The 26,759-nt window shown below is 32.8% G+C and overlaps 1 protein-coding gene across 1 annotated transcript in view; it reads left to right on the top strand.

Annotated features, from left to right (window-relative positions):
- Nucleotides 1–26,481, top strand: part of LOC140674055 (single Ig IL-1-related receptor) — a 144,995-nt gene extending 118,514 nt beyond the window's left edge. Inside the window, exons 4-7 of the mRNA XM_072907388.1 lie at nt 9,058–9,191; nt 10,259–10,423; nt 15,006–15,143; nt 21,576–26,481. Coding sequence (XP_072763489.1) covers nt 9,058–9,191; nt 10,259–10,423; nt 15,006–15,143; nt 21,576–22,036 — 898 coding nt within the window. The 3' untranslated portion in view covers nt 22,037–26,481. The remainder of the gene's footprint in view (nt 1–9,057; nt 9,192–10,258; nt 10,424–15,005; nt 15,144–21,575) is intronic.
- Nucleotides 26,482–26,759: the final 278 nt, after the last annotated feature.

The raw sequence follows: 26,759 nt of genomic DNA, 5'->3' as shown, positions 1-26,759 counted from the left end.
ATCAATTATTTTAAATTTCTCATGATAAAATGTTGAATTGTTTATTATTATTTTTTTTTAATTGTACATACCTTTTGTAATTAATAATAGTGCTAATTTAAGTTTCTATACAACTAGGATGATAATATGATTCTAAAATAGAGAAAAGTATTGTAATTAATTTAATTAAGGTGAATTTTTTCTAATTCTTACATTACTTTAAAGTTTAAGAAGGTAAGCCGTTGCGGAGAATCGAGAAATATTAAGGAAATAAATTATATATAAAACCAGAAGGAAGAACGAAATAAAATACATTTTTAATTGTACGAGTTAAGCGATGAAATGTAATTAAAATTTCAAAGCTTTTCAAGTTTAATGTCCTACTCTTTTTTAAATTATATTTCCTCTAGATAGTTCTCCTCATTTTTCTCTTACATCTTTTTCTTTCTGCGTAGTACAACTTTAAGCTTCATAAGGGAAGATAATTATTTGGTTTTTATCTCGCGCACACGGTTAAGCGTCAACAATCATACATCTTCGCGTTGTTACTTTCATCAAAGTCCTCGCGAGATTCCTTCGAAGCGCCATACGTCTTGTTAAGACGTAGCCCTGTACAAATTTCGATCATAAAGCCCGCTCGTCGTTCACTAACTCGGTATCGGTTATTGGTAGGAGTCGCACGTAATATCGATAACTCATCACCGACCGATCGGTTGAGAACCCCTCGTGGTAATATGCACTCCACCCGGAGAAATGATTAATGGCGCGAGTTTATGGGCCCTCGCACCCGGGATATCGCTATGAGCTACGCAGCCCCTAGAAATTTGTAGCTCCTCTGCCAAACTTGTCCTGTCTACTTCATCATGCGCGCAACCACCGTGATGATCCTTATTTATCAAGAGCAAGCCCTCGATCGGATTGCTTGATGAAAAGCACGATTCGATCGGAAGTTGATTGAAATGAATTTTTCATTAAATTTTGAATTAAATATGCGAGCAGAGATGATACAAATACATTCAGATTAAATGAAAAATAAGTATTTACAGTTTTGAACTTAAATGGAATCTCTGGATAAATTTTACAAATAATTAAAACGATAAATTATTAAAAACAATTTTTATCTCACAGGCAATATCTCAAATTATTGAAATGACAGAAGAAATTATTACGATTAATATCGTTACATTTGGTATATTTTTAATTATTGTTCCTAAAAATTTCGTTTTTATTACATCTTCTTTAATATTTATGCTTGACACAATCTCTGTTTTTTTTTTCTTTAAAAAAAAATAAATTTTGTAATATGAAATAAGACTAACGTTTTTGGTTTTTTTTTTTTTTTTTTTTTTTTCAATGACATAAATAGCATTAATTGAACTCAATCCTGTTGATTGATGGTCATAAGTTATATATGCATTTCATGCAGCACGAGATTGATACGCTAAACGGGCCGTAATCCTGCAGCAAAGACATGAATAATAATGCAACAGCGGAATTATTGCCAGCAAAACGTGACACGCGATGACGTCCGTAATCATCAGTTGATTGGTCGCCGTCATTTGATAACGAGAGCGGCATAATTTCCAGAAACAATTATCAGTGCACGCGCGCGCGCAGCTTATATTAATCCCTTCAAGATTGGATATTGTTACTTTGAAAAGACTGAATTAACCTAATTTGAAGCGACATTATAAAGTACTTGATGAATTTTAATAACAAGATATTGAACAGATAATTTATTTAGGAGACGATGAAATTTTGATTAAAGTAAAAACGTAATGTGCCAATCTTTTTATCAAACTAGTGTAAACATTAATTAATTGCACGATAACGTGAAATAGATAAATTTCCAGCGACATTACAAAGTATTAAATGAATTTTAATACCAAGATATTGAACGGATAATTTATTTAGGAAACGGTGGAGTTTTGATTTATATATTGAAATGTAATGTGTTAATTTTTCTATCAAACTTGTATAAACATTAATTAATTGCAACATCAAATAAATAATATATCGCGTGATGTAGATTATATTTTTGATTACATTCTTTACTATTACATCATACATTCTCTCTCCCGGTCTCTTAACATTTCTATATTTTATTCTAGTATTTCAATAGATATATATATATCTACTGAAATACTAGAATAAAATATAGAAATATTGAATATAAATATTGAAATCATATATATATATATATATATATATATATATATATATATATATATATATATATATTATTTCAATATTTATATTACATTGTATACACGATGTACGATACACAATTACACAAATTATACTGATTGACACTTGACATTTTGTTGCGTTTACAAGAATGTTGATTCGCGTTAATCGTAATTGCGAACGGTATACGCTTAATGGGAAGGGGGAAGGGGAAGTATTATAATCCACATTCCGATTTTGCATTCGAATGCAATCTGCGTTAATAGAGCCGCGTATAGTTGCGCGCCACCGAGGACCGAGTAATTCATCTCTATCTGTAGTCTCTAGGCAAGACAAGATTTATGGGGGAGCGAATGCGACCGTCGATATTCCGTATCTACTCGCAGCAGCCGGTAATTCGGTCTATCGCCAGACCGTCGTCCCTCTTGAGCTTTGAGAAAGTAATGGGGCGGTGGGAGAAAGGGGAGGGAAGGGAGGGGAAGGATGCAACTCTCGACGTACAGTCCTTTTAGGGTGGAGATTGATGGAATAAGTTTATTTATTCTCGGGAATCGCGCACGATAGCGCGTTAGCGGGATGGAACCATCGTTCGGAAGCGTATAAAAAAAGAGTGGACGGTATATAAAACCAGGGTGGAGATTATTGCGAAAAAATGAGGAGAGCTTATTTTTCCGAGCGAGCTTATTTTTCCACTATGAAAATGGAGATTATACGTTATAAAGCGCCACGGATACGCTTCGGAACGCGTAATCTCCATTTTTTTTTTTTTTTTATATAATGCAGAATTTAAGATACGGTTTGTAGATAAGCTTTTTGGGTTAAGAAAACTTGTTAGAACACGATAAATAATTAAGCGCGATAATAAAAATGACAATAAAATTATAGGCGTAATTACTGATAAAATTGTCAATAAAAATCGCGTATGCCTCGCGATATTTTTGACGACATTCGAGTAATAAAGATATATTTTTACGATTCTATTCTCCCAACTGTTTCGTATCTTTTCAGATTTTCATCCGACCCACTTTTATGTCAACATTGTGCTATTGATATCTTTTCACGATAAAATATTGGATTGCGCATTCATGTAATCTCCGGAGAGTTTAATTAATCAAGATGTCGAAGATCAGTTTCGCGAGTGAAAGAGAACGCGCGCGCGGTCATTGGGGTTTAATTAAAACTCTGCCAATGTATACCGAGCAATAGGTTTAATGCCGATTCTTCTTGAAATAAAAAAGGGGAAAATAGGACAAGCGAAATAAAGCGCGAGTGCGCACGCTTGTCAATTCAAATAACAATAAAATCGACATAGATTAGACAAATCAAAGATTAAACACACACACAAACATCATTTAATATACATAATCTATCTTTGTCATCATAAAAAACACAATGTATATTTTAGTTTGACACAATTATTATAAAAAGATTGAGGGAATTACACACATACACTTTTAAATGAAAATAGTTCATTAATAAAAGTTTATAGATTCTATTTTTTTTTTTTTTTTTTTATAAATATTCGAAAATTACTTATTTGATTACTTTTTGACGTAAATCTCGACACTATTTTTTTTTTTACATCTCAATTTTTTTTTTATATTTGAAATTCGTTACTCATTTCCTATCATCGCTATCCCCATTTTCCTCTCCACCCCAATTCTCTCCCCCGTCCTCCCTCAGTTCGTAGATTACGCTCGTCGAACGAAACTATTTTTCTCTTCAATAGGACGAGATTATCGATTGCTCGTAGCGAAAATGCCATGTAATCCGCCCTTCGGGGCGGGAAAAGGGGAGGAAAAAAAAAGCTCGCGAGCAGCGCGAGATTCGACACATTAATGGTTGGAGAATAGGGTCAAAAAAGGCGAATGGCGAATGGAACAAAATGCGCGAGCGAGTTAAAACGAGGGAAGAATCAACAAAATTTTTCCAATATTTTGGAAAAGAATAACATAATTGAAGTAGCCATTTCTGAATACATTGAAATCTTATATCTGAATAATTAAAATCTTGAACAGATTTCTGCAAAATCCATGTAAAATTAATTAAAAAATAATGAAATCACAGAAAAATTATTTTAAATAAATAAATAAAATATAAAATATAAAAAAATACATCATTAATCTGATTTATGTATATATATATATATATATATATATATATATATATATATATATTATCCGATATATGTGTCATGAATCTTGTTTATTTATCAATCTTTTTTAATATCCAACGCTTTAATCATTTTTATACAATAGCTATAAATTTTCGCTCACTTTAGACGTCGATATTGGCTTCTTTGAAAAATAAATCGTTATATTCTTTGAGACATTTCGGATTCCGGTCAAATCTGCGCGAATCTCGTCGCTCTTAATAAAACATGTTGCCGTTAATCTATCGACGAGGCTTAACAGCGGACATTTCGCCAATTCAGGCAGATCGAGCTCGTTCGCTAATTCAATCGATTTACGCGCGATTTGCTCGATTAAATTAGCGGCGGAGCATTATCGGCGCGCATGCTTCGGTTTTAGCTGTCAAGTTTATGGGATTTAAACGCATCCGTTAATCGCGGAATATTATCGCGAGCAACGGAGGGAAAGGAGAGAAAACACAGCGCGTGAATAATTATCCCCCCCCCCCCTTCTCCCCTCCATTCCTCCCTTTTCGCGCTAATTTGTCACGCGACGCACCTCAACCTACAACCAATTTGCTTTCGCACTTACGTCGCACGTGCTTCTCACGTGACGCTTTCCTTGATGTGAAGATAAAGGCTGCTTATTTTTTATTTATATTACATGCGACTCTTGGGTTCTTTATTTTTTTTTGAACGATTTATTATGTCATTAATGTAAGTTACGATCATGTTTATGAATAAATAAATTCATCTAAGTTGTTTAATTATATTTAACTGTTTAATTATATTTTACAATTTTTTTTCTCGTTATTAAAAAAGTTATTCTTTTAGGTACGTGAATTATTTATGATTCGAGGAAACAGATTCTGATCGGAATAAACTCTTGAGCTGAAAGTGATTTGTTTCTGAAATATACTTTTAAAATATTCTTATAGTATCCAATATTTATTTTCTTAATATTTTTTTATTTACTTGTTTGCAAAAATATAGTCTAAATTATTGTAAACTTGGAGAATTTATAATATTGATTTTAATCTCTGTCGTGATTATAACCACGTGCGAGATATTTATATATATATGTACATTTATAGAGTGATGTATGTAAAAATATCGCGCGTGAAGAGAGAAAATTGTTTATTTCCAAACGATCGATCGATCGCTTATTCTGCGAATCGAGCATTAAAATACGAGTCTATAAATGTGACTGTGAAAAAATTAGATATCGGTGATGAAACACTGGCACTAAAATTGGATACGAATCGAACTCAATTGGAACTCGATATCGTGTCACACGATCGCGTTTTTCAGCGAGCACGATGCGCAATTTTCTAAGTAAAAATACCGCTCTAACGCTTCGTATCGAGCAATAATTGTGACAATTGTGCCGACAATTGTCCGTTAATTGCGGCAAACTAATTTTTAAAAGAGAAACTACACATGTGTCGCAGTGCAAGTGATTGCATGGACCAGTGCAAAAATTATCATTGTGATAGACAATGTATTAATTAATTACTATTATTTATTTCACATTTTTTGCATTTATATATAATACAATTTATTATATAATTATATATGTATAATATTATATATAATATATTATATATGTCACAATTGTACATTATGATATCTAATATCATAATTACATGATTTCTAATCATATAAATCACAATTAATTTCTATTATTAATTTGATAAAATATATAATTACATAATAATAAATATATATAATATAATATATTATATTATATAATTAATATAATTACATTATATAGATACATGAAAGCGTCATTTTTTAATTTCTCAATAACGAGAAATAGATTGTTGGAAACATTGTTTCAAGCTTTTCGTATATTTTTAATTACCGGTTCGTAATATTTCTCCGCTGATCTTTGAAAATGAAATAAATATCGATAAGTAAGATATATATTCAATTTTTATTTCACAATCTTAAATAATAATACTTATAAAAATAATTTTATTTAAATATAAGAAAAATAAATTTTATATCTATTGTAATCTATACATATAATAATATCTCTATGTTCATCATTATGTATTTTTTCGATCAATCAATTATTGAGAGCTTGCGGTATTGACCATGAAAATTTAACGTATATATATGCTATCATCAATTGGAATAGTTTTAATCAACTTAACGGACAGGAATTTATAGAGCGTTCGTAGAAACGAGTCGATGATGCTCGCGTCACTTTAATCGAATAAAGAGCCGCCGTAATACCTAGAACGGATAATCAATATAAAGTCCCCGGGACACATAATTATTTTAAAATCACAACGATCTTCGAAGCATATGTATACATATATATTTTATATATCGATCGATTTTTTTTTTTTTTACACTGACTTAAAATTTCAAAGGGCTTTTCAAAGCAAATTCGACGAAAAACCTCTTGCAACGAAATGTTGGCAGTGTATATGGGACCCCAGCATCCTTGTCAGTCGATTCGCGAAAGAGATGGAGAGTCTCTCTCTTCTGCTCGATACGATTCTATCGATTGTGTCATGTGCCGCGGTATCGCGGACGTACGATTTATTTGGCCAGCATAGCTGGTAAATTGCGGAGAAAACGGGACTGGTACGGCGATGTACAAACTGCACGATTCTCATAAATGTCATCGCGAGCACATAAACGTCACGCTCGGGCGTGCTTCGATCCGCTAAATAGTGGGCAACGCGGCGCGAACAACAAACAGAGTCCAAAATCGAGCGACGGACGCGTAGTTGAAAGCTCGCTAAATTCTCACTCGATTCGTCCTTTGGCTTAGATAAATCGTGACAAATCGAATTTTAATCAGAGAACGATACAACGGACGAATATACCAGAATTTACATTTCTCGTCCCTGCATTTTTTCGCAATGTGACGAAAGTGATAACAGTTGATTAAACAATTTTGATATACTAAAGGAATGTATATATATATATATATATATATATATATATATATATATATATATATATATATATTATCTTCTCCAAACTATAATAATTGTTTAAAATCGCGAAAGATTTATACATCACTCCATTTTGTTCGCATTAATGTATGTTAAGTTTTTCCAGATGTATAATTTATACTATGAATAGTGTTTCTCGGTGATATTATATTTGACTTTAAAACCGTAGAGTAATGTTATACGAATTTCCCAACTTTCTACATTTCCATAAATTTACCGTAACTTGAAATATTGCAAGAGATAAGATAATTTTGCAAAATTTAATTTAATTGTCGGAAGAAATTTTTTTATATTTTACGAGTGTTATATATTGAATTTGATTGTTTTTCCGAGTTTCGAATGTACTTTTATCGTAATGCAATCCAATCCGCTTATATCAAAATTATCTGATAATTATTCAATTAATGATTCTTATATTAATTCCTCGTCGGTTTTAGCCATCCATTTAGTATTCCATCGCACTTTAATCGGACACGATACCTGCATCTTTCTCTCCTTCTCTCTCTATCTATTTGTTCGCTGTGAAATGCCGAATTTATTTGTTTGCCTCCGCATTTCCACGTGCGCGCTTTTGTTGCGCTGCAACCGAAGGCGAAGGGAACGGACGAGCGAAAGGGCCGAATGAATGAAATTATGCGGTGGGAATTAATTGCGCGGGTAAGTCTCCCGGCCGCTCGTAATTAAATTAGCATGGCGAAACGTTCCATGCGTTAAATGATTGTGTAACAGAATGCGCGGACTCGCTCCACTCTCTCTCTCTCTCTCTCTCTCTCGCGCGCGCGGTTTGCCGCACCGCGAAATAAAACGCTTTTTTTTTTTTTTTTTTTTTTTTTAAGAGAAAGAGAGATTTAGGTGAAAGAGAGACAACCACTCGGTCGACAACTACCGAAAAAAAAGAGACAAAAACGAACATGGTGCAGAAAACACGCACGTGCTCCTCAATGCGTTCTAGATTGTAAAACGTGGCCGAAAAAAGTGCAGTAATGCTGCGTTTTTTTTCTGCGTTGTAATGTCCATACGCGAAGTGTAATTCGAGATTTAAAAAAATTCCAGATATAACTGAGGGAATAGCATTCAATTGTAGCAAATGTCCGTGATAAATTTTTCATTAAATTTTATGTCAAGGAATAGCATGAACACGGTTTTTTCTAAATATAGATTGATGAAGTGAGATTTACAGGATGTTTGAAAGAATTCTTAAAACCACTTTTATCCTTGGAAATTTGTCGACGACTATTAAATATTTTGACAATTAAATGCGGAAAGAAATTTTTATAAGCTGCACTACTATTATTAAAAACTAATTAAAAATTAAAATTTTGATATAATAATTTTTTTACGTAAATCTATAACGTTGCAAACATTTTTTAATCTCTAATTCCTTATATATAATTATTTATACTTATAAAATAATAAAATAATTATTATAAATATTACTACAAATATATATTTTATAAATATTGTATGCTATCTGACAATTAGTACGAATTACTTAAATTTATTTATAAATTCGAGTAGGGAAACATTCCACTTAACGACTGCAGAATTAAAATTCTTACAGAATATTTTGACAAATTTGTGCGATCAAATTTGAAAAAAATTATTCACTCTATTATTTAAATCATATACCTGCTTATATTAAGCTAAATTAAATAAACCAAAATTTTCCTGATATATCTTACATCAAAAATTAAAAATTTTTTTATGCTTAAATCTTTTTTAATTTGAATTGTTCCTTTTAGAGATATCTTAAATAATTTTTATGCATACTTCTGTCTTCTACAGGGAGAACGATCAGATAGTCGGCTCTTATTTGGAGATCGAGGACGTTACTCTCGAAGATTATGGCGAGTACAAATGCGAAGTCAGCAATGGTGTCGACGAGGAGATTACGTTACCTGCTCATTTATACCGACAAGGTTAGTAAAAATGTTTCGAATAACTTTTTTTCCATTATTAAAAATATTTTCATTGCGATAAGTACTATCATTTTGAGTGAAGAAAATCAAATTTGAAAATCGAATTTCTTAAATTAGATCGATTAAACGATATTACGTAAATTTATTACCTGAAGTTTAAAACGTTTGACATTCGTAATACAATTTTTTAAATTTAATATTTAATTTCATGAGTGCGCCTCGTAAAATTTTTATTTAATGTAAATCTGAAATATGATGACATAAAATAATGTTGTTTAGTATTACAACCAGGCCATTACTGTTTATTACAGCTTAATGCAAAACGCATTCGCTTAATTTCAATACGTTACTCGCGTAAAAACAGTTTAACACAGAATTCATTTTAATAACTATTGGAAATATATATATATATATATATTTATTGGTCGAAAAATATATCTGAGTATTCCAACCGCGTGTCAACACGTATGTACTTGTTTTACCAATTTTAATTGTTGTGACAAATTAGTATCGGTCGCTAAATTGATACGATTCATACAACACATCACCCAGCAATATAACGATCTCGTTTTTAAATTAAACTCAAATTTCATTTATTGTCAAATTTAATAAACATCGTGGATGTTTACATTGTAACATCTCATTGTTGCTGCTCAATATTAATGCATTTAAAAAAATACAATGTGTTTTTTAATTTTGTGCGCAATTTCTTTATGAAAATTTCTAATTAAAACAAAATATTTTTATATTAAAATACCTTATTTTTATTAGAATATACTATTTTATGTAGAGATAAACATTTTGAAAAAATTTTAATTTAATTTATTTTAATCAATCAATAAATTCTAATTAATTTGTATTTTTATATATTTATCCCATTCAAATTAATCATATTTGAAAATTTTAATTCGCAAAATTCGTTGTTTCTATCACGTAATCACTGCGTAAGATGACAATCGCTTATCAAATTTTGCAATTAAATACTTGTCTTTATATCCTACTATTTATATTATACACTTTGACTTTCTGTTACATTAAACTTCGAATTTCTTGTTTTCAATTTGCAGAACCGCAATTCGCATTAAGCCTTCCAAACGGATCCTGGCGGAAGTCTCTTCTGTTGGCAGTCCTCGTCGTCGTTCTATTGCTATCAGCCGGTGCATTTTACGCACGTTGCTGGCTGCCGCTTGCGTTACTCTACAGAGACAAATTCGGTCGCCTCGAGGAAAACGGTAAGTAAATCGCAAATAATTTTTTCGCACGCTCTCCATTACTCGGACATAGAAAAATTGCATAAAAAGAACTGCGAACTGTGAAAATTTCTAATAAATTCTTTAAATTTATCTAAACAAATTTAATCTAAATAAAATCTTTAAATTTTGGGATTTTTAAGAATTTTTAAAGTTTTAGAGAAAGTCAAGGATTAGCGTTCAATTTTGTATAATCAAAACTTAATCTCTGTCCTGAATTTTTTTTTCTTTAAAATTAAAAAAGAATCTATTATAAGACGTGAGAATCTCTTAATTTAAAAATAAGAATACGCTTTCGCAAAATAGATAGAGATTCATACAAATTTAAAATCTTGGGACTGCAAAAATTTGCCGGGAAGCTCTCGATGGATTGAAATTTAATTTTCTAAATGTAACTTTACTACTATCTTTGCCCCTCTCTCTCCTCAAACTTCCCTCTAATTCAAAGATCCTTAAACAGCGGGAATCTCATTGTCTAAAGACGGGAATACGGCTGGACATAAAATCCGAAGTCGCGCCTGGCTTGCGAGGATTCTCCCTAATCCCGAGGAGATTCTAAGAAGATTCTAAAGATCCTCGCTTCGACTTCGTTTGCCTCTCGTTTGCCGGCCTGTCTTTTTTTCGCGGTAACAAATTTAGGGCGCTACCGGATAATTATCAGCGACGCTTTTTCGCCCACTTAATTGCGACTCTTAATTACCGTGAGAAGTACCACGAGACTCCGGTATGGAAATTAAAGTGGCTGTTCCTTGATCCTTTTTTTTTTTTCCCTTTTTCCCTTACGCCGCCAATCGCCGCCTTAATCCTTCCGGCTTTCTTTCCCCGACGTCGTTTCCGCCTCCGTTTCCACCCGCTTCGTTGTTCTCTCGATTTGTTTAAATAATGCTGATAGCGGGCTGAGTCTCGTAAGAATTCTTTCACGGACATTGCGTTTTAATATCCTTCTCGAAGTTCTTTTTCTCCCTCTTCCAACTACATTGTCTGCGGAGTCTTATATATTGCAAATTGAAAGGAGTGATTTTTTATAAGATTACTTATCTTAAACGCGAGATCCAGAAGGTTAATTTTGTAGAAAACAACTCGGTTTTTGTTGTACAGTTGCATAAAATTGTAAGAGAATAACAATTAATTCGTAATAAAAATGTACAAATTATCTGGAAGAAAAAAACCGATGAGAGAGGATTAAAAATCCTGGAAAATTAAATTTTAGTTTTTAACTTCTCACGATAATTTTATGATTTTAGACTTTTAAATCTCACGGATTAAGAAGGTAATTAGAAAAAAGTCATAAATCTAAAGTTTTGAAAATTCATAGAGTTCTATCGAATTTTAATCTTTTTAAAAGCAAGGAACAGAATAGAAGAGAGAAGAAACATTTTTGCAAGATAAAAGACGGCGCAATGTCTTTTTTTCTCCTACGAGACAGGAGAAAAAAAGACATTGCGCCGTCTTTCTCTTACAGAAAGAGCTCGTATAAATAGAAGCCTCGATTTAGTTGAAGCTTAATGAGCTGCGTCTTTTTTTCCTTTCTTTTTTATTTATTTATTTTTTTTTTTTTTTTTTTTTTGCTCGCCACCGATCGTACTTTAATTCTTTCTACTCTCTCGCAATTTACTTAAGTAACGCTAATTCCGCCAAGGGCAGGAACTTTCAAAGGACTTTATATACGGGCTTCTCACTCTTCTTCGTTCTTTTTCTTTTTCCATGCCATTTTCTGGTACTTCAATATTTCAGACGTGCTAATATGAAGGATTAAACGACGTAATTAGTACAGCAAAGGTGTTTGTTTGCATATTACGTATACGTAATATATTCAAGATTTTACTTTTTTCAAAAATTTGTGAAAATATCTAATTTAATTCTTCGAATTTTTCAAACTATTTTTAGAGAATTAAAATCATGCGAAGAATAACGTCTCCTTTTTTGTTAAAGGCAATTTACCATTCTGTAATTTTGAAACGATTGAATTTTTCTCTCATACAAGCCTCACATATATTTCGTAGAATCCCGCTTTCTAGAACTAATTAAATTTCAAAGAACATGAACGTCTCTAAATGGCACCCTAAATCTTCAAGTCATCTTCTCGATGTCTCTTTTTGATTCCCGTGTCCCGTCGAATTGTGGCGTCGAGTCCCAATTATGCGAAGCTGCAATTTGCGGCATTAGCCATGCAACGAGATATCATTATCCGGCCGGCTGAACCGTAGTCGGTCGACACAGAAATGATACGTCGCTTATGTCGCTGTGGATCTCGCCGACGATGGAGAAAACTGACTTCACCGCAGCGGCCGCTAATGACGAAGTAGCGTCCCGTGCCGCGGGTTCCGGGAATTTATCGGTAATTGCCGTAATTTTCTCCCTTTTCACTCGTCATCCCCGTATAAGGCGGCGATGTCGTAGAAGTTATTTGTTCGCTCGTGAGAAATCGAGCGCAACAACGCAACATTTCCGGTAGGAATTTTTCCGAGCGACTTTAAGCCTTCCGAACTTTGAGGGTTCGCCGACCAGTTTATAATGATCGGAAACGACGCACAATTATTTTATTTTAAAAGATCAAATACGAAAAATTTATACACAACTTTGAAATTTTTTCGCCAATAAAACTATGCGAATTTTTTTATCATCTTAAATCATTTGAAATCCATAAGAGAAATTGAAAATATCTTTGATATCAAAATGTTGCTTGAATTAACTTGTTTCATGTTATATTATTTTTTAATTTAAGTTATTAAATTAAAATCGCTAGTAATTGATTAAAAGCCAACAGTATAATTAAAAACGACCAAACTAGCCAAAATTTCCCTTTCAAAATTGTTTTCACGTTTATAACACGTTGTTTTTTTACATCCTTCATTTTATTTGAATGTACGTATTAATTAATTTGTCTTTGATCGATTTTATTACATTTTTTTGTCTTTACTGAATTTATTATTAATTTTGTATTCCTTTGTAACTTTTGTCTTTTAGTGACATTTGAAAAGGACCACAATCAGATGGTCGAAACGTCGTGTTATTAAATAAAGGAAATTTTGGCTAGTTTGGTCGTTTTTATATTATTTTTCACAAATTTTCAAAAATCTTTTGAAAATTTATTTGTGAAAAGTGCAGTTAATATAAATCTTGTTAATTAATAATGAAATATTACATCAGCAAAACAACACGTATTTCTATTTTATAGATTGTAATTTTTAAATTACATTTTTAAATTGTGTTTTTTAAAAAAGATACAACTATGTATTTATTTTAGCGATAAAATCTGAATGTATTAATTTTAGAATATGCATATATTGGAAGTTTTTAATATGCGCTCTATATTCTATTTTAATATGACAAAGCAACTTTTCAAGCAGCATTTTTCGATTATTTAAGCAATCTCAGGATCAATTAGGACTTTAATCTTCGCGAAGATTGCATATCTTTCCAATTTCTTCTACTTAAATTTTTAAATTTCCCGTAAACGATCCGGTAAATATCATCGGGATTATGATAAAAGGTAAAAGCGCATCGTAACCGATTTCCTTAACCGCCGGTTGCGTTATATAAACGCCATTATGGAACACATTATTTACCTCTATCGGACGTTTTACGCATATAATAGTGCGCAGGCGATAACGATTTAATCTATTTCTCGAGTGAACGGTTACGCGCGGCTCTGACTACGCGGGTATAAATTTCGAGTAAACGGAAGCGATAATGCGCGAATTATTACGCTCTCCCCCATTCGTCCCCCCCCCCTTCCCCCGTTCCATTTAAACTCGCTCTCACGATCGAATGGCTCGCGAAGAGACGCCAAATTTCTGCTTTATATTCATAAAGGGACGCAAATATCCTCGGAATATTGTGCACCGAATGCGCGATTACATTCCTTCATCGTGCTAAAAAATTAGGTGATTTAAAAATGATTTGTCTTTTTAATAAATTATTCTATTGATTTTAATTAATAAAAGATTGAAGATTCTAATCTGAGGATTTGAATATATATATATATATATATATATATATATATATATATATATAATTTTTAAAGGGGTTCATAAAAATTTCTCTTTCTCAAAAATTGTTTTAAATCATTGAATATATAAATCTTCTTAGAAGAAAAGTAAAACTTGAACAGATGAATGCTTTCGATGTAATTTAAGTTATTAGAATTAAAAGGCGATAAAAAATTTTTTTCTATAAAAATCATCTGAAGAAGATCTGATAAAAAATGTATGTAAGTTTATATAATGATCATATATAATAATATCCGAAATTTGGAGCGATATGATTTTATTTTTATACATTTATACATTTTTTAATTTTTATATGTTTTTATTTTTAAAATCATATTCGACTGATTTCTTTTTAGAAATGCATGTAATTTAGATTTAGAATATATGATTATATAAAGGTCGCACAGTATTCCATTTTTTTAGGTCATTAAAAATAAATAAATATTGCAAGATCTCTTAAAAAGCCCCCGAAAATGGTTCACCTGACACATCTAAAGATTAAATGTCTTCTAAAGTTGCGTTTAAAAAAGGAGACGCACGTAATCACGAACACGTATGATTGTTTGTTGCAGATGGGAAGGAATGCGACGCGCTGGTGTGCTACCATGAAAAGGACTCAAGTCTGGTGATCGGTATCGTGATACCTACCCTGGAGTCTAGGCATCGGTACAAATGTACACCGCTAGAGCTGTCTCAACAGAATCAGAATTGTAAGTAAGCCTACTCGCTAATTAACGACGGCTTCTTCTCCAATAATTACCGTAGTCGCGATAACAGACGGAATATCAGAGCTCATTTCGAAGGAGGCCTATCGGCTTTCTTTAAAAATTTGAGAAAAATAAACTCGAAATTTTTACACTCTGGCATTTACACAGTAAAAAATTGTGCATCTATATGTCAAAATTTTCTTGTATTATCACGTTTTCATTACTACTTCGATGTAATATTACCACACAGTCGATGTTATTATTTTTATAACACTTTTATGTGTTACATTTATGTCAACTTTAAAACTTAATACTTTGTTTGAAATGAAATATTATTTTGAGTGCTTTTAACAACATCATTAACAATCATTTCGAACAATCATTTCGAACAATTATTTTTATAACACTTTTATGTGTTACATTTATGTCAACTTTAAAACTTAATACTTTGTTTGAAATGAAATATTATTTTGAGTGCTTTTAACAACATCATTAACAATCATTTCGAACAATCATTTCGAACAATTATTTTTATAACACTTTTATGTGTTACATTTATGTCAACTTTAAAACTTAATACTTTGTTTGAAATGAAATATTATTTTGAGTGCTTTTAACAACATCATTAACAATCATTTCGAACAATCGACATGTTTCAAAATCAATTTAACGTTGTAAGAAAAATTAAATTAAATCTTCGAGTAATCATGAACTTGAAAATGTTTTATCAACGTTTCTTACGAGCTATTGTATTTATTCTTTCATATAGTTTTTAATTAATTTGTATGTTATTTTTACATCACACTTAAAGTTACAATAACAAAAATAAATGTAAAGTTTTGTATTAATTACTTAACGTTCCTAATTTGTCAATAAGCAACACACAATAAATAGTTATTTTAACTTAAAATTTAGAGTGGACTTTCTGGGACATGCAAAAAATATTAAAATTAATATTTTATTTTTTACTGTGTACTTTTAATATACACATGTATTGATTAATGTTAAATTTTTTGTGATACCCTCGCGAAAATTTAAAAACTATATTGCAGTAATTAATCTATTCCATTGTAATTATTTTCCATCTTCAATATACCATTAACTTTTCGGGAAAAAATTAAAAAAATTATTTTATCCATTTGTTTGTTTGCTCGTTTTTCGGAATTGGATTTTTGAAATTCAGATTTGAAAAGGTAGCGAAGCGTCGGATATATTCCATGTGTGACACCCGTTACGTGCGATTCAGCAGGAGAACCTTATCGCGTTACATAAGGAACGAGACCTCTCCTCTTTCAAAAAATAAAGAAAAGGTACAGAGAATGAAGAGAAAAAAGAGAAACGACTTGCGCTCGATAGACTCCCTATGGAGTTTATTTTGCGGCGCGTCCCGCGGCGATGCGGCAAATATAAGCACCGCAGAGGGCGAGGGGCGAGAGAGGGAAGGTAAATATTCAGTAGCACGGAGAATATGGGCCACGAATTGTTACGGCCCGTTCGACGACGACGACGTCGACACGGGTCGATAAACAATTTTACGGGGTGTAGCTTATATGAATTAGGGCTAAATAAAAGTCATTTCTCTCTCTCTCTCTCTCTCTCTCTCTCTCTCCCCTTCTCTCTCCCTTTCCTCTCTCAGATTGTGGTGCGGTAGCGCGAAATTGGATTAGCTTTGTGGAGAATACACGGAGATCGATCGCGGTTTCGAGATAAACTAGGAATTAGAGGCGCGTAATAAGGATGCCCGCGCCTCCCGGACGGTTTAATTGAGAGCGCGCATGCAAATTAGGTTGAAGATCGAACGTGATGTGCGAGGCGAAGTGCGAGAGATGAGAATTGAATCAGTTATTTATGGAATCGAAATGAAGCGAATTAAGAGCGTGTCGAATCAAAATGTGCAAACAATTTAAATAAAAATATAATGCAAAAAAATCTTGTTACTTTAATACAAGTCAAATTAAATTAAAAATTAAATCTAAAGGAATTAGATTTTTTAAAATTTTCGCGAGAATATATCACAAAAAATTTAACACTAATCAATACATGTGTATATTATTAAAAGTACACAGTAAAAAATAAAATGTTAATTTTAATATTTTTTGCATGCTCCAGAAAGTCCACTCTATTATAAATTTTAAATTAAAATAACTTATTTATTGTGTGTTGCTTATTGACAAATTAGAAATGTTAAGTAATTGATACAAAACTTTACTTTTATTTTGATTATTGTAACTTTAAGTGTGATGTAAAAATAACATACAAATTACTTAACTATATGTAAAAGTAGTTACACAATAACTTGTAAGAAATGTTGATAGAACATTTTCAAGTTTATGATTACTCAAAGATTTATTTTAACTTTTCTTAGAAAAGTTAAATTGATTTTGAAACATATCGATTGTTTGAAATGATTGTTAATGATGTGTTAAAAGCACTCAAAATAATATTCCATTCCTAACAAAGTATTAAGTTTTAAAGTTGACATAAATGTAACACATAAAAGTGTTATAAAAATAATAACATATCGACTGTATGGTAATATTACATTGAAATGGTAATGAAAACGTGGTAACACAAGAAAATTTTAACATATAAACGCACAATTTTTTACTGTGTAAATGCGAGAAAAAGAGTGGAAAAACTTCGAGTTTATTTTTCTCAAATTTCTAAAATTAATAGAAACATAAATAAGATACGTAATTACTAGATATCCTAAGAACTACAAAGCTCTTTCAATTGGATCGAATTTCGCACAGAAACCACAGGAAACTATCATATATATATATATATATATAGTCGGCGGACAAAATATATCGGACTAGTCTCTTCCTTTTGTTCCCTCGTTCTCTACCAATCCAATTGAAGCACCGAAACCGCCACGATGTGGCTAACAATGTAGGGCAATTATTTATTTTTTTTCCTTTTTCGCTTACTCACGCGAGGGTCGGGCGTCCATTTCACGTCCCGGAGATATAGGTATATTTGTCGGGGCAATTTATTTCATCAGAAAGTAGATTTGCAACCGGGCGGGTGTCACGGAAGGAATCGCCGACCGGTCCGTCGTCGACCGTCGCCGGTCGTGGGATCGTTATCCACGATAGAAACACGCGGGGGTGGTCTTTGCCTGCCGCGATATAACCGGAAGTAATGGGGATCCTTCAGCGGGAATCGTGGGAATCACGGCGACTTGGCAACTTGGCAAATTGAATTAGAAAGTTCGCCGCTCTCTCGGCCGTGGAGTGTCTCGTTTGTCTCCGCGACACTCGCGGTATCGAATTAGGTGCACGGAGACCCCAATATGTACTACCGCGCCATTTTCGGGCCAAGAAGTTACTGAAAGATAAGTGACAGTGGACGTAAACAGAGAGGAGAGATAAGAATGACTATTAGGAAAATTTTATATACCCACATGCATATCATTGCTGAATAATAAAATAAACTGCAATCATTTTGTGTGTACGTATGTGTGAGCTCTGTTAGTAAGGGTGGGAAATGTAATAAAGTGTGTTTAATTGCGTAGAAGAAGATTAATGTAAAGTGTGCTACATTAGCAAAAAAAAAAAAAAAAAAAAAAATGACTAATAATTTAAACAATGATTATTATTTGTAATACATGAGTTTTGTTCAGTATTTAGAAGAAATTATTTGATAATCAATTTGATCAGTATAATTTTATAAATAATCATAGCAAGAAAAAATGAAGAAATGACGAACATTTTCAAACCTTCTTTGTATTTCATTTCTGTTAATAACAAAATTAGCTATAATAAAAAATACTATATAATTGATGCAATGGTATTTGACACAATTAATATTGATAATAAGATATGAAAGGACAGAAATGATCCTGGACATTAAATATTTAGAAGCTGAAGAACGTTGAAATGGCTTTTATTAATTTTGAAGAAAACCGATGATAGCACGAATAATGGAAATTAAAATAATAACCAGCTATTAAAAGAGAGAAAGGAAAGTTGAAGTGTAGAAGAATATTATATATTTATATATCCAATAAATCTTGCCTTATTATTTTCAAAACAATTATATATACAAGGCGTTCTCTCTAATTACTCGGCTTATTATCTCCTCGCAAACTAATCATTTCAAATGTATAAGATACATTATGTGCTGTGTACATTTAGCAGATTTCGCGCTTTGCTCCCGGACACAACGACATTAGTGAGTTAATTAGCCGACCAGCTCCGGCACGGTATCTTACTACCCTAAGTCGATTGCAGAGCGAAATGGAGCGTATTTTATCTGCTTTCCTTCCACTAAAGTACATGAGTAGATACTATCAGATATTATGTAGCGTGTATTTGAACCAACTCGTACTTTTGATCCCGCGTACACCTTTGGCACGCTGTGTACTCACAATTAGTCGGCTAATTACTACGTATCCCAATGATTACACAGCTTATGAGACTTGGCGTCCGGTCTGCTGATGGTCGTAGAATTGCTTTGAGGAAGGCTAGCGTGAGCGAAAGGAACTCGGGATTTAACGGAAGTGTAAATTTCGCGGTCGTTTGATAGTCAATAACAAAGTTCATTGTCGAACCGATGTTGGGAATCTCGCGTATTCACAGGAGAGCCATAAATTTTCTCCCGACCAAATTTACTCGCGAATGACGATGATGAGTCAATCGATTTTAACGCGCAATTCATTAATCCCGACACTTACGGCATATCTCCGGAAATTTGAATTTTCATGAAATTCAGAATGAATATGTCAATAATATGTATGAATATTTCATATCGCTGAAGTCTTGAATAACTTTTTGACGTTAGTTGAATAAAATTTCTATCAAGATCTACAACATTTGTAAGATGATTAATCAACTTCCCAGTCTAATTAAAATCATAATTTGTAAATTACATTACTCCCGCATCGATCAAAATCGCAAATAATTTTGTAAAGTTAGAATTATATGTTTTAATAATTTTAGAAAAAAGTTATCGAATAGTAAACATCTTCAATTTCTCACCTTCTAAAACTCAGCTGATCTTTAATAATAACAGAAATTGAAAATGTTTTTTCCGCGAGAAGGAAAATTATTGTACCTTATTATTAGTTACAAGTTACTAGTATATATTGACACAAATTAAAACATTATCTTTTTTTTTTTTTTTTTTTTTTTTTTTTTGATAAAACATTTCTTCCTGAATCTTACAGGAGATATATTTTCTGAATTAAGCCATCTTCGATAAGAACCATCTATCGGAACACTAGAAGAGACACTATTTTCTCAACAGTCTCTCATTTAACAGTGATTTTAATCAAACTCCGTCACATTTCCATACACATGCATGCACATGTACATATACATTCAGCACATTCCGGATCAGCGTTCCATTCTAAGTTAACGAAGTTTTCTCTGAAAACAACGGAGCGTAACGCCAGCATCTATTCGGTCGATCAGTTTTTGCTGAGTTCGCCTGCATCAAGGCTGGAATATACACGGTGGCGCGAGGTAAAACTCATACATTACCAGAGTGGGCGGGGATGGAGGGTCGGCGGAGGGGGAAGGGGGCAGCTTTTTATTGCTCGCACCATAACGTCGGTTTGCTTTCACTTTATCGTCCGTGAAATCCACAGCCGTCCGCTTTGCTGGCGGACAATATTTCCAGAGTGCCTCGAAAAAGGGAGCGTACGTGCAAAATTCAGCACTCTGCCAGAGAGTTGACTCTGTAATCGGACCACGAATATACGTTTCACACAAAAAAAAAAAAAAAAAAAAAAAAAAAAGAAAAATACTGACAATATACATAACTGACATTTCTGATGAAAATTTGAGGTTTGTGCGCAGATTTTCCTCTCTTTTCCACATTTCGTGGATTCCGATATGATGATTTTGTAACAACGAATGTTTTATTCTGAATTTTCCGAGAAAGTTTATCTCGTTATCGTGAAAATAATTGACAACATTCTTTAATTTGGTAAATCAACGCGCGCGTTCGCGCAATAGTTTCCCGAATTAAAAGGAAATATTTTCAATTTAAAATTTTTCCTTTTAAAAATTAAGTAAAATTCTAATTTATAGATTATGACTTTTATTTAAGGCCCCCGAGTAGTCACCGCGGCTATATTGGATCGTGACGTGTAAGTAGGCTTATTTTTTGACACTCATTTTACGGCTATTTATTAATTGTCCAAGGAAAAGCTTAGTTTTTTCGAACACTTACAAGTGTGCTAATAAAGCGATCTATCTATATTGTTTCATAGAAATATCTTTTTATTCAAAAATGGCACGCAAGAATAATTTGGCTGTTATTTCTCGCTTATGACGTCACGATCCAATATTGCCGCGATGTTGATAGGAAAAAAAAGAAACAGATAATGCAAGATAAAAAGAGAGAGCAATAATGATTTGGTTCTTATTTCTCGGCGACTATACTCGCGAGCTATAATAAAAACATATGATTTGTGACGTGTTGCAGGGAGCTTGGAGATCGGCCCGCACGCCAACACGGCCCGGCGAATCATCGTCGTGCTCAGCCCAGCATCCCTAGGCAACATCTGGACGGACGCGAGCGTCGGCGCGGTGTTGAAGCAGCTGTCATCGTTGCCCATGAAGACAATTGTCATCTCGCTGAAGAGCTTGCCGAGCACGACGATGACAATCGCGAAGCGATCGCGACGCGACCGTCGCGACGTCGACGCGATCTCGTTTGATCGATTGACGATCCTGTGCTGGCAGGATGGCGACGGCGGCAACGGGACCGCTTCCTTTGGCAGCGGTGGTCGCAAGTTCTGGTATAAGCTCAGGTTGGCGATGCCGGCGGTGCGACCGATGGCGTCCGAGACCGGTTGCCAATCGGTCGCCATGATAGTTCAGGCTAATGGCAAGTGCGGACAGCAAAAGGCCCGCTCGCGGGAGAGCCTGGAGGTCCTTGTTTAGGATCCATGGCTCTCATCTCTCTCTATTTGTTCATTCTTTGAGCAATCCTTATGAGCGGAATCACTCGGTACTGATTTTCGCGAAGCTCGTGGCGTCGAGAAGATCTTGATCTCGATTCGGATCTCGCGCGAGCAGATCTCTAAAGATCCTTGTTATTCGAAAGGTATCCACTCGTCGTGATTCGAGGATGATCTCGCGGGAAGAGCTCTTTTGTCTTTGATATTAAGTTGATGGAAAAATTGTGCGACGATCTCGATTTCGATGATGCAAATTTCGCGCGAGAGTCTTGAGCTTCTCCTCTCTTTTAGAACTTTTACTCCTTTGGTATTACTTGAAATCTCGTGAAAGGACGATTTTTGTCCGTGATATCGATTTTCGGAAAAATCGCGCGATTCCTTTGATTTATATTTATTAATAAATTACATGCGGCAAGTATGCGAGAATGGCCCAAAGCGTCATTCGGTGTTTAACGAAACTCGAATCTGTGAGATTAAAATGATTAAATTGAGTGAGAATAAAATTATAATCTTTTATTTTTTTTTATTTTCGCGACTCGGACCGCACGAGAAACATGACAAAAAAGTCATATTTGTAGCTTTATATTATCATGTTACAACTGCGTTTCTTGTCGTAACCGTATCGTGTGATTGGAAAGCAAATTCGATCTTATGTCACTACGTTGCCGCATAAAAGTAAGCAGCTGCACGCATCATAAAAAACGAATCAAGCAGAAATTTTCTTACATAAATTTTTAGAACTTTGATCCTTCTGAGTTTTATAGGTAAAAATTTTACGTCTCTTCAACACTTAGATTTTATAATCTTTTGTTAAGGAGAAAATCAATTTTAAGATGGAAAAATCTCGTTAGAATCTCTGGATATTTTGTTACGCAATTCTTTATCCCATTAGTTTGTTTCATGTTCCACGTGAGAAATTTGTCCGATTCCTTTTAAAATACCTTGTTGTTGGTAGGCACGAAATGCAGTTATGTAATAAAGAAAAATGCTTAAATAGGTATTTATGTATCTTGACGAGGTGCTGCAACTGTTCTCGACTACTTACATCGACGCACAGTGTAAATCAACGGCGCGAAGCGTGAATTTGCATTCGCGATAAGTTTACAAATTACGACGGAAACATTAAAAACGTAGAGTGACTCCTGCATATTTTTTATTCTCAGACGACTACTGAATTCTTAATGTAGTGTGAAAATTGTAAAAACATTCCGATAGCAATAGAAGCAAATGAGATAAAGGATTCTTTAGCGAATGTCCTGCTGATCATTAAAAGTGAATTTAATTAATGTCATTTGTATTTTAAGATAAGAATATTACTTCTGCCAATTTATTGAAGCTCTGTATTGGGAACAAATTTTAAAGGTACCAAAAAAGAAACAAAATAACTATGATAACCGCATAAAATTGTTTTACGGTAATAAAAAATTTACATTAGAAATCAATATCTCAAAAATACGATCTATATTAGATAGCATTAAATGTGAAATAATGTTAAAAGAAATATCATCAAATCGTCAAATTGTCTTTGTTTCCTTGTTTTCGTTTAACTGTTTTATGGCAGACTCATTTATTGATTACAATTATGACAACGAATATAAAGAATAATCGGATAAAGCAATGGAACCATTAAAATAAGTAGATTTTTGCAATTTTAATTTCTTTGTTCCTTTAATTTTACATTGTTTTTTGGATAACATTGCTATGTTCTCTTTATCAAAGATTTATATATAAATGATTTAAAAATTCGGTCATTCTTTTTATTTCCGAAAAAGCGAATTTGCTTTATACAATCGACGAATCGATTCGATTCGATTCTTTTAACATTCCAAATGTATGATGGACGAAAAGATGGAAGTGCGCAGTCTTCCTTCTCGCGCGCGTGATGAGAATTTTATTACCAGCGTTCCGTTATTACTGGTATTTTATCATTTCTTTTTTCCATTGTGCTTATCGTCACTTTTCTTTGTATATATTGGAAATCTATATTTATTTAGCTAGCATTTTATTTATATGTACAAATGTGTGTACATTTTAATCAATCGACCCTTTAACTAGTGAATAAGGTTTTAAATTCCTGTTTCAAGGGAGATTTAAGGGGGAAAAAAAAAATATTTGTTTTTAGGTACTTAAAATATGTGCGCGCTGGTGATACGCGCGGCAAAAAATCTGAGAATTAATTTATCTAAATATATAAGAGAGATGTAAATTTATATGTTATATTTATTTATATATTTTATCGCGCAAATTTAGTTTTAAAATTGTATTCGAATACTGGTTAAAGGGTTTATACAATCGCGCGGAATTGCATTCCGATGCGTCACATTTGCGCGATATTTTCTCTAAAAGCTAGTTTATCGCGAACGATAACGGCATAATTTCGCTTTATCGTTTAATATAATATACGTCAACTGCCTCGGGACGTTAATAAATAAGCGTTTTATACTGTTTTATATATATATATATACATATATGTGTATACATATATACATATGTAGACGTACAAGGTGTATTCCATACCGGATATTCCTGGACATCCCTGAGCGCACAATCGGTGTCAGTAATCGTTGCTTGCTAATCGTTATCACATTCATCTCCCCGAAATAAGACGGGGAGTAACATTCACGGTTTTCTGAATTTTCTAGAAAGGATTTATTTTTCTCACATTTTTCCTTCGCGTTTTCCTGAACCTTTCATCTGAGTATATATATATATATATATAGAATTCAATAAATTAAATTTAGAATAGTTTTTGTTTTATCTAAAAATAGCAATTATATAATTATATTTATTGCAAATACTTTGTTACTGAATTTATTTACGAATGATACGTAAAAATCGTTACTTTATATCGGGGAACGATTCTATTATTTATCGCATTTTTTATGAGAGCCGATTTTTATCAGCGATTGTCAATCCTATTCCAGGGAATTGAATCGAGGCCCAGCGCACGAAATCCGGAAATCCGGAATGTTTGCGTAGGTTGTATACTAGGAAGAATGACAAAACCATCGCAAAAACAATAAAAATAAAATAGAAGATAAGTGTTAATTATAATCGTAACCGTGATTCATAATTATAACTTAGGCGAGAAGCAGAGGAGGCAGTGAGGAGGAGAGGGGGAGACAGTAGGGGCAAGGGTTAATTTTTAACGTTGATAGCAATTATTCTCTTTACTGTCAGTATTACGACACACTAGTGTACTCGCCTCGTCGAGGATGCCAGCAAGGACCCCCTTGCAAAGGATAATCGCGAGCCGAGTAAGCAGAGTATATAGATGTAGAACTTACTATTTGAACGGTGCGTTTCGTAGAGGGACTCCGAATTGTTTTTCCGAAACTAGAGGTGTATTTCTCGCGTATTTAGAGAATGCCAAGCGAGAGAAATTCATTATTCCAGAAAGAACAGCAATTTTTGAAAACGTCGTTTTCAAAAGTTAAATCATCAAAAAGGACAGAGCCTCATTTTTGCAAAAATTGCTGATATACATACATATAATTAAAGATTCACGTTTATCATAAAACTTTATCAACATTTAAAAAAAAGTAGCCTAAATATTTTCTTACCTTAGTTTTTTTACATTAAATGTGTCATCTAATATGTATAAGCATGAAGAATGAAATGAGATTAATAAAATATATATAAAATTTATTAATTTTTAATAAGAGTTTTATATAGTTCAAAAAACTGAAACAAAAGCAGACATGTCCCTTTCACAAATGAACCGTTTGTCTTTTTTTTTTTTTTTAATTTTTCTTATTGCTCTTATCGTTGCATTGTTCGTCGCTATCGATAAGACGGATTAGCGAATGATTTACTTATTTAATTAACTAATCTTTGTATTTTGACAATAAAGTCTCTCTAGAATTTCTTAGAAGTAGCGCGATTCGCGTTCTCTCTCTCCTTTTTTTTTTAACTATAGATAGTTTAATCAATAAGAGACAGACAAGTTGGGATCGTACGTGTATAATTCTAGATAAATGTTTATCTAGCGTGCGTCTGATTACGACTGGCCGATTGTTTGACGGCGCGAGTAATAAAAGCCGTTTACACGTGTAAGATGTTCTAACTGTTTATAGCATATGTTTTGTGACACGAGGATAATTCTTTGTATATGCCGTGTATATCTAGGTCCTATGTAGGAAATGATCAGATCCTATAAACGCAATTTTTTTTAAATATAATTGTAATTTACATTTTATTATACTTATTTTATTTTTCACTTAGATTTAGTGTCAATGCGTAGCCTCTCGCAATTTCGTTGATTAATTCTAATTATCGAAAATAATTATAGCGTTTTTCAATAAGTAATTAATTCTCATGTAATCTTATTTATTGATCCTTTCGTTTTATTCTCGTTCAGTCATTCGACCATCTTTTTAAATAAATGGATTCATGTATTTTGATAAATAATAAAACATCTCAAACATCTTCAGAGTTACCTGTACTTACCAACCTCTCTAATCAAAAATATTCTTGAATATTTTTTCCTTTTTTTTTAAATTAATTCTTTGATTTGGATTTTTGAGATGTTGATTCTAATTTATTATTTACTTTTATTTAATTATCTTTTTAATAAACGCATTTTCTCGTAAGATCCAGTAAAGAATTTTTAAATCTATTCAGTCCAGTTAAAAGATAACATTGTATTTTAAAGAAAAGGAAATTATATAATTATAAAATCATATATTTATACATACATATATATA

Source organism: Anoplolepis gracilipes, chromosome 15 (assembly GCF_047496725.1).
Source record: "Anoplolepis gracilipes chromosome 15, ASM4749672v1, whole genome shotgun sequence".
Lineage (NCBI taxonomy): Eukaryota > Metazoa > Arthropoda > Insecta > Hymenoptera > Formicidae > Anoplolepis > Anoplolepis gracilipes.
This window is presented reverse-complemented; position numbering and strand designations above follow the sequence as displayed.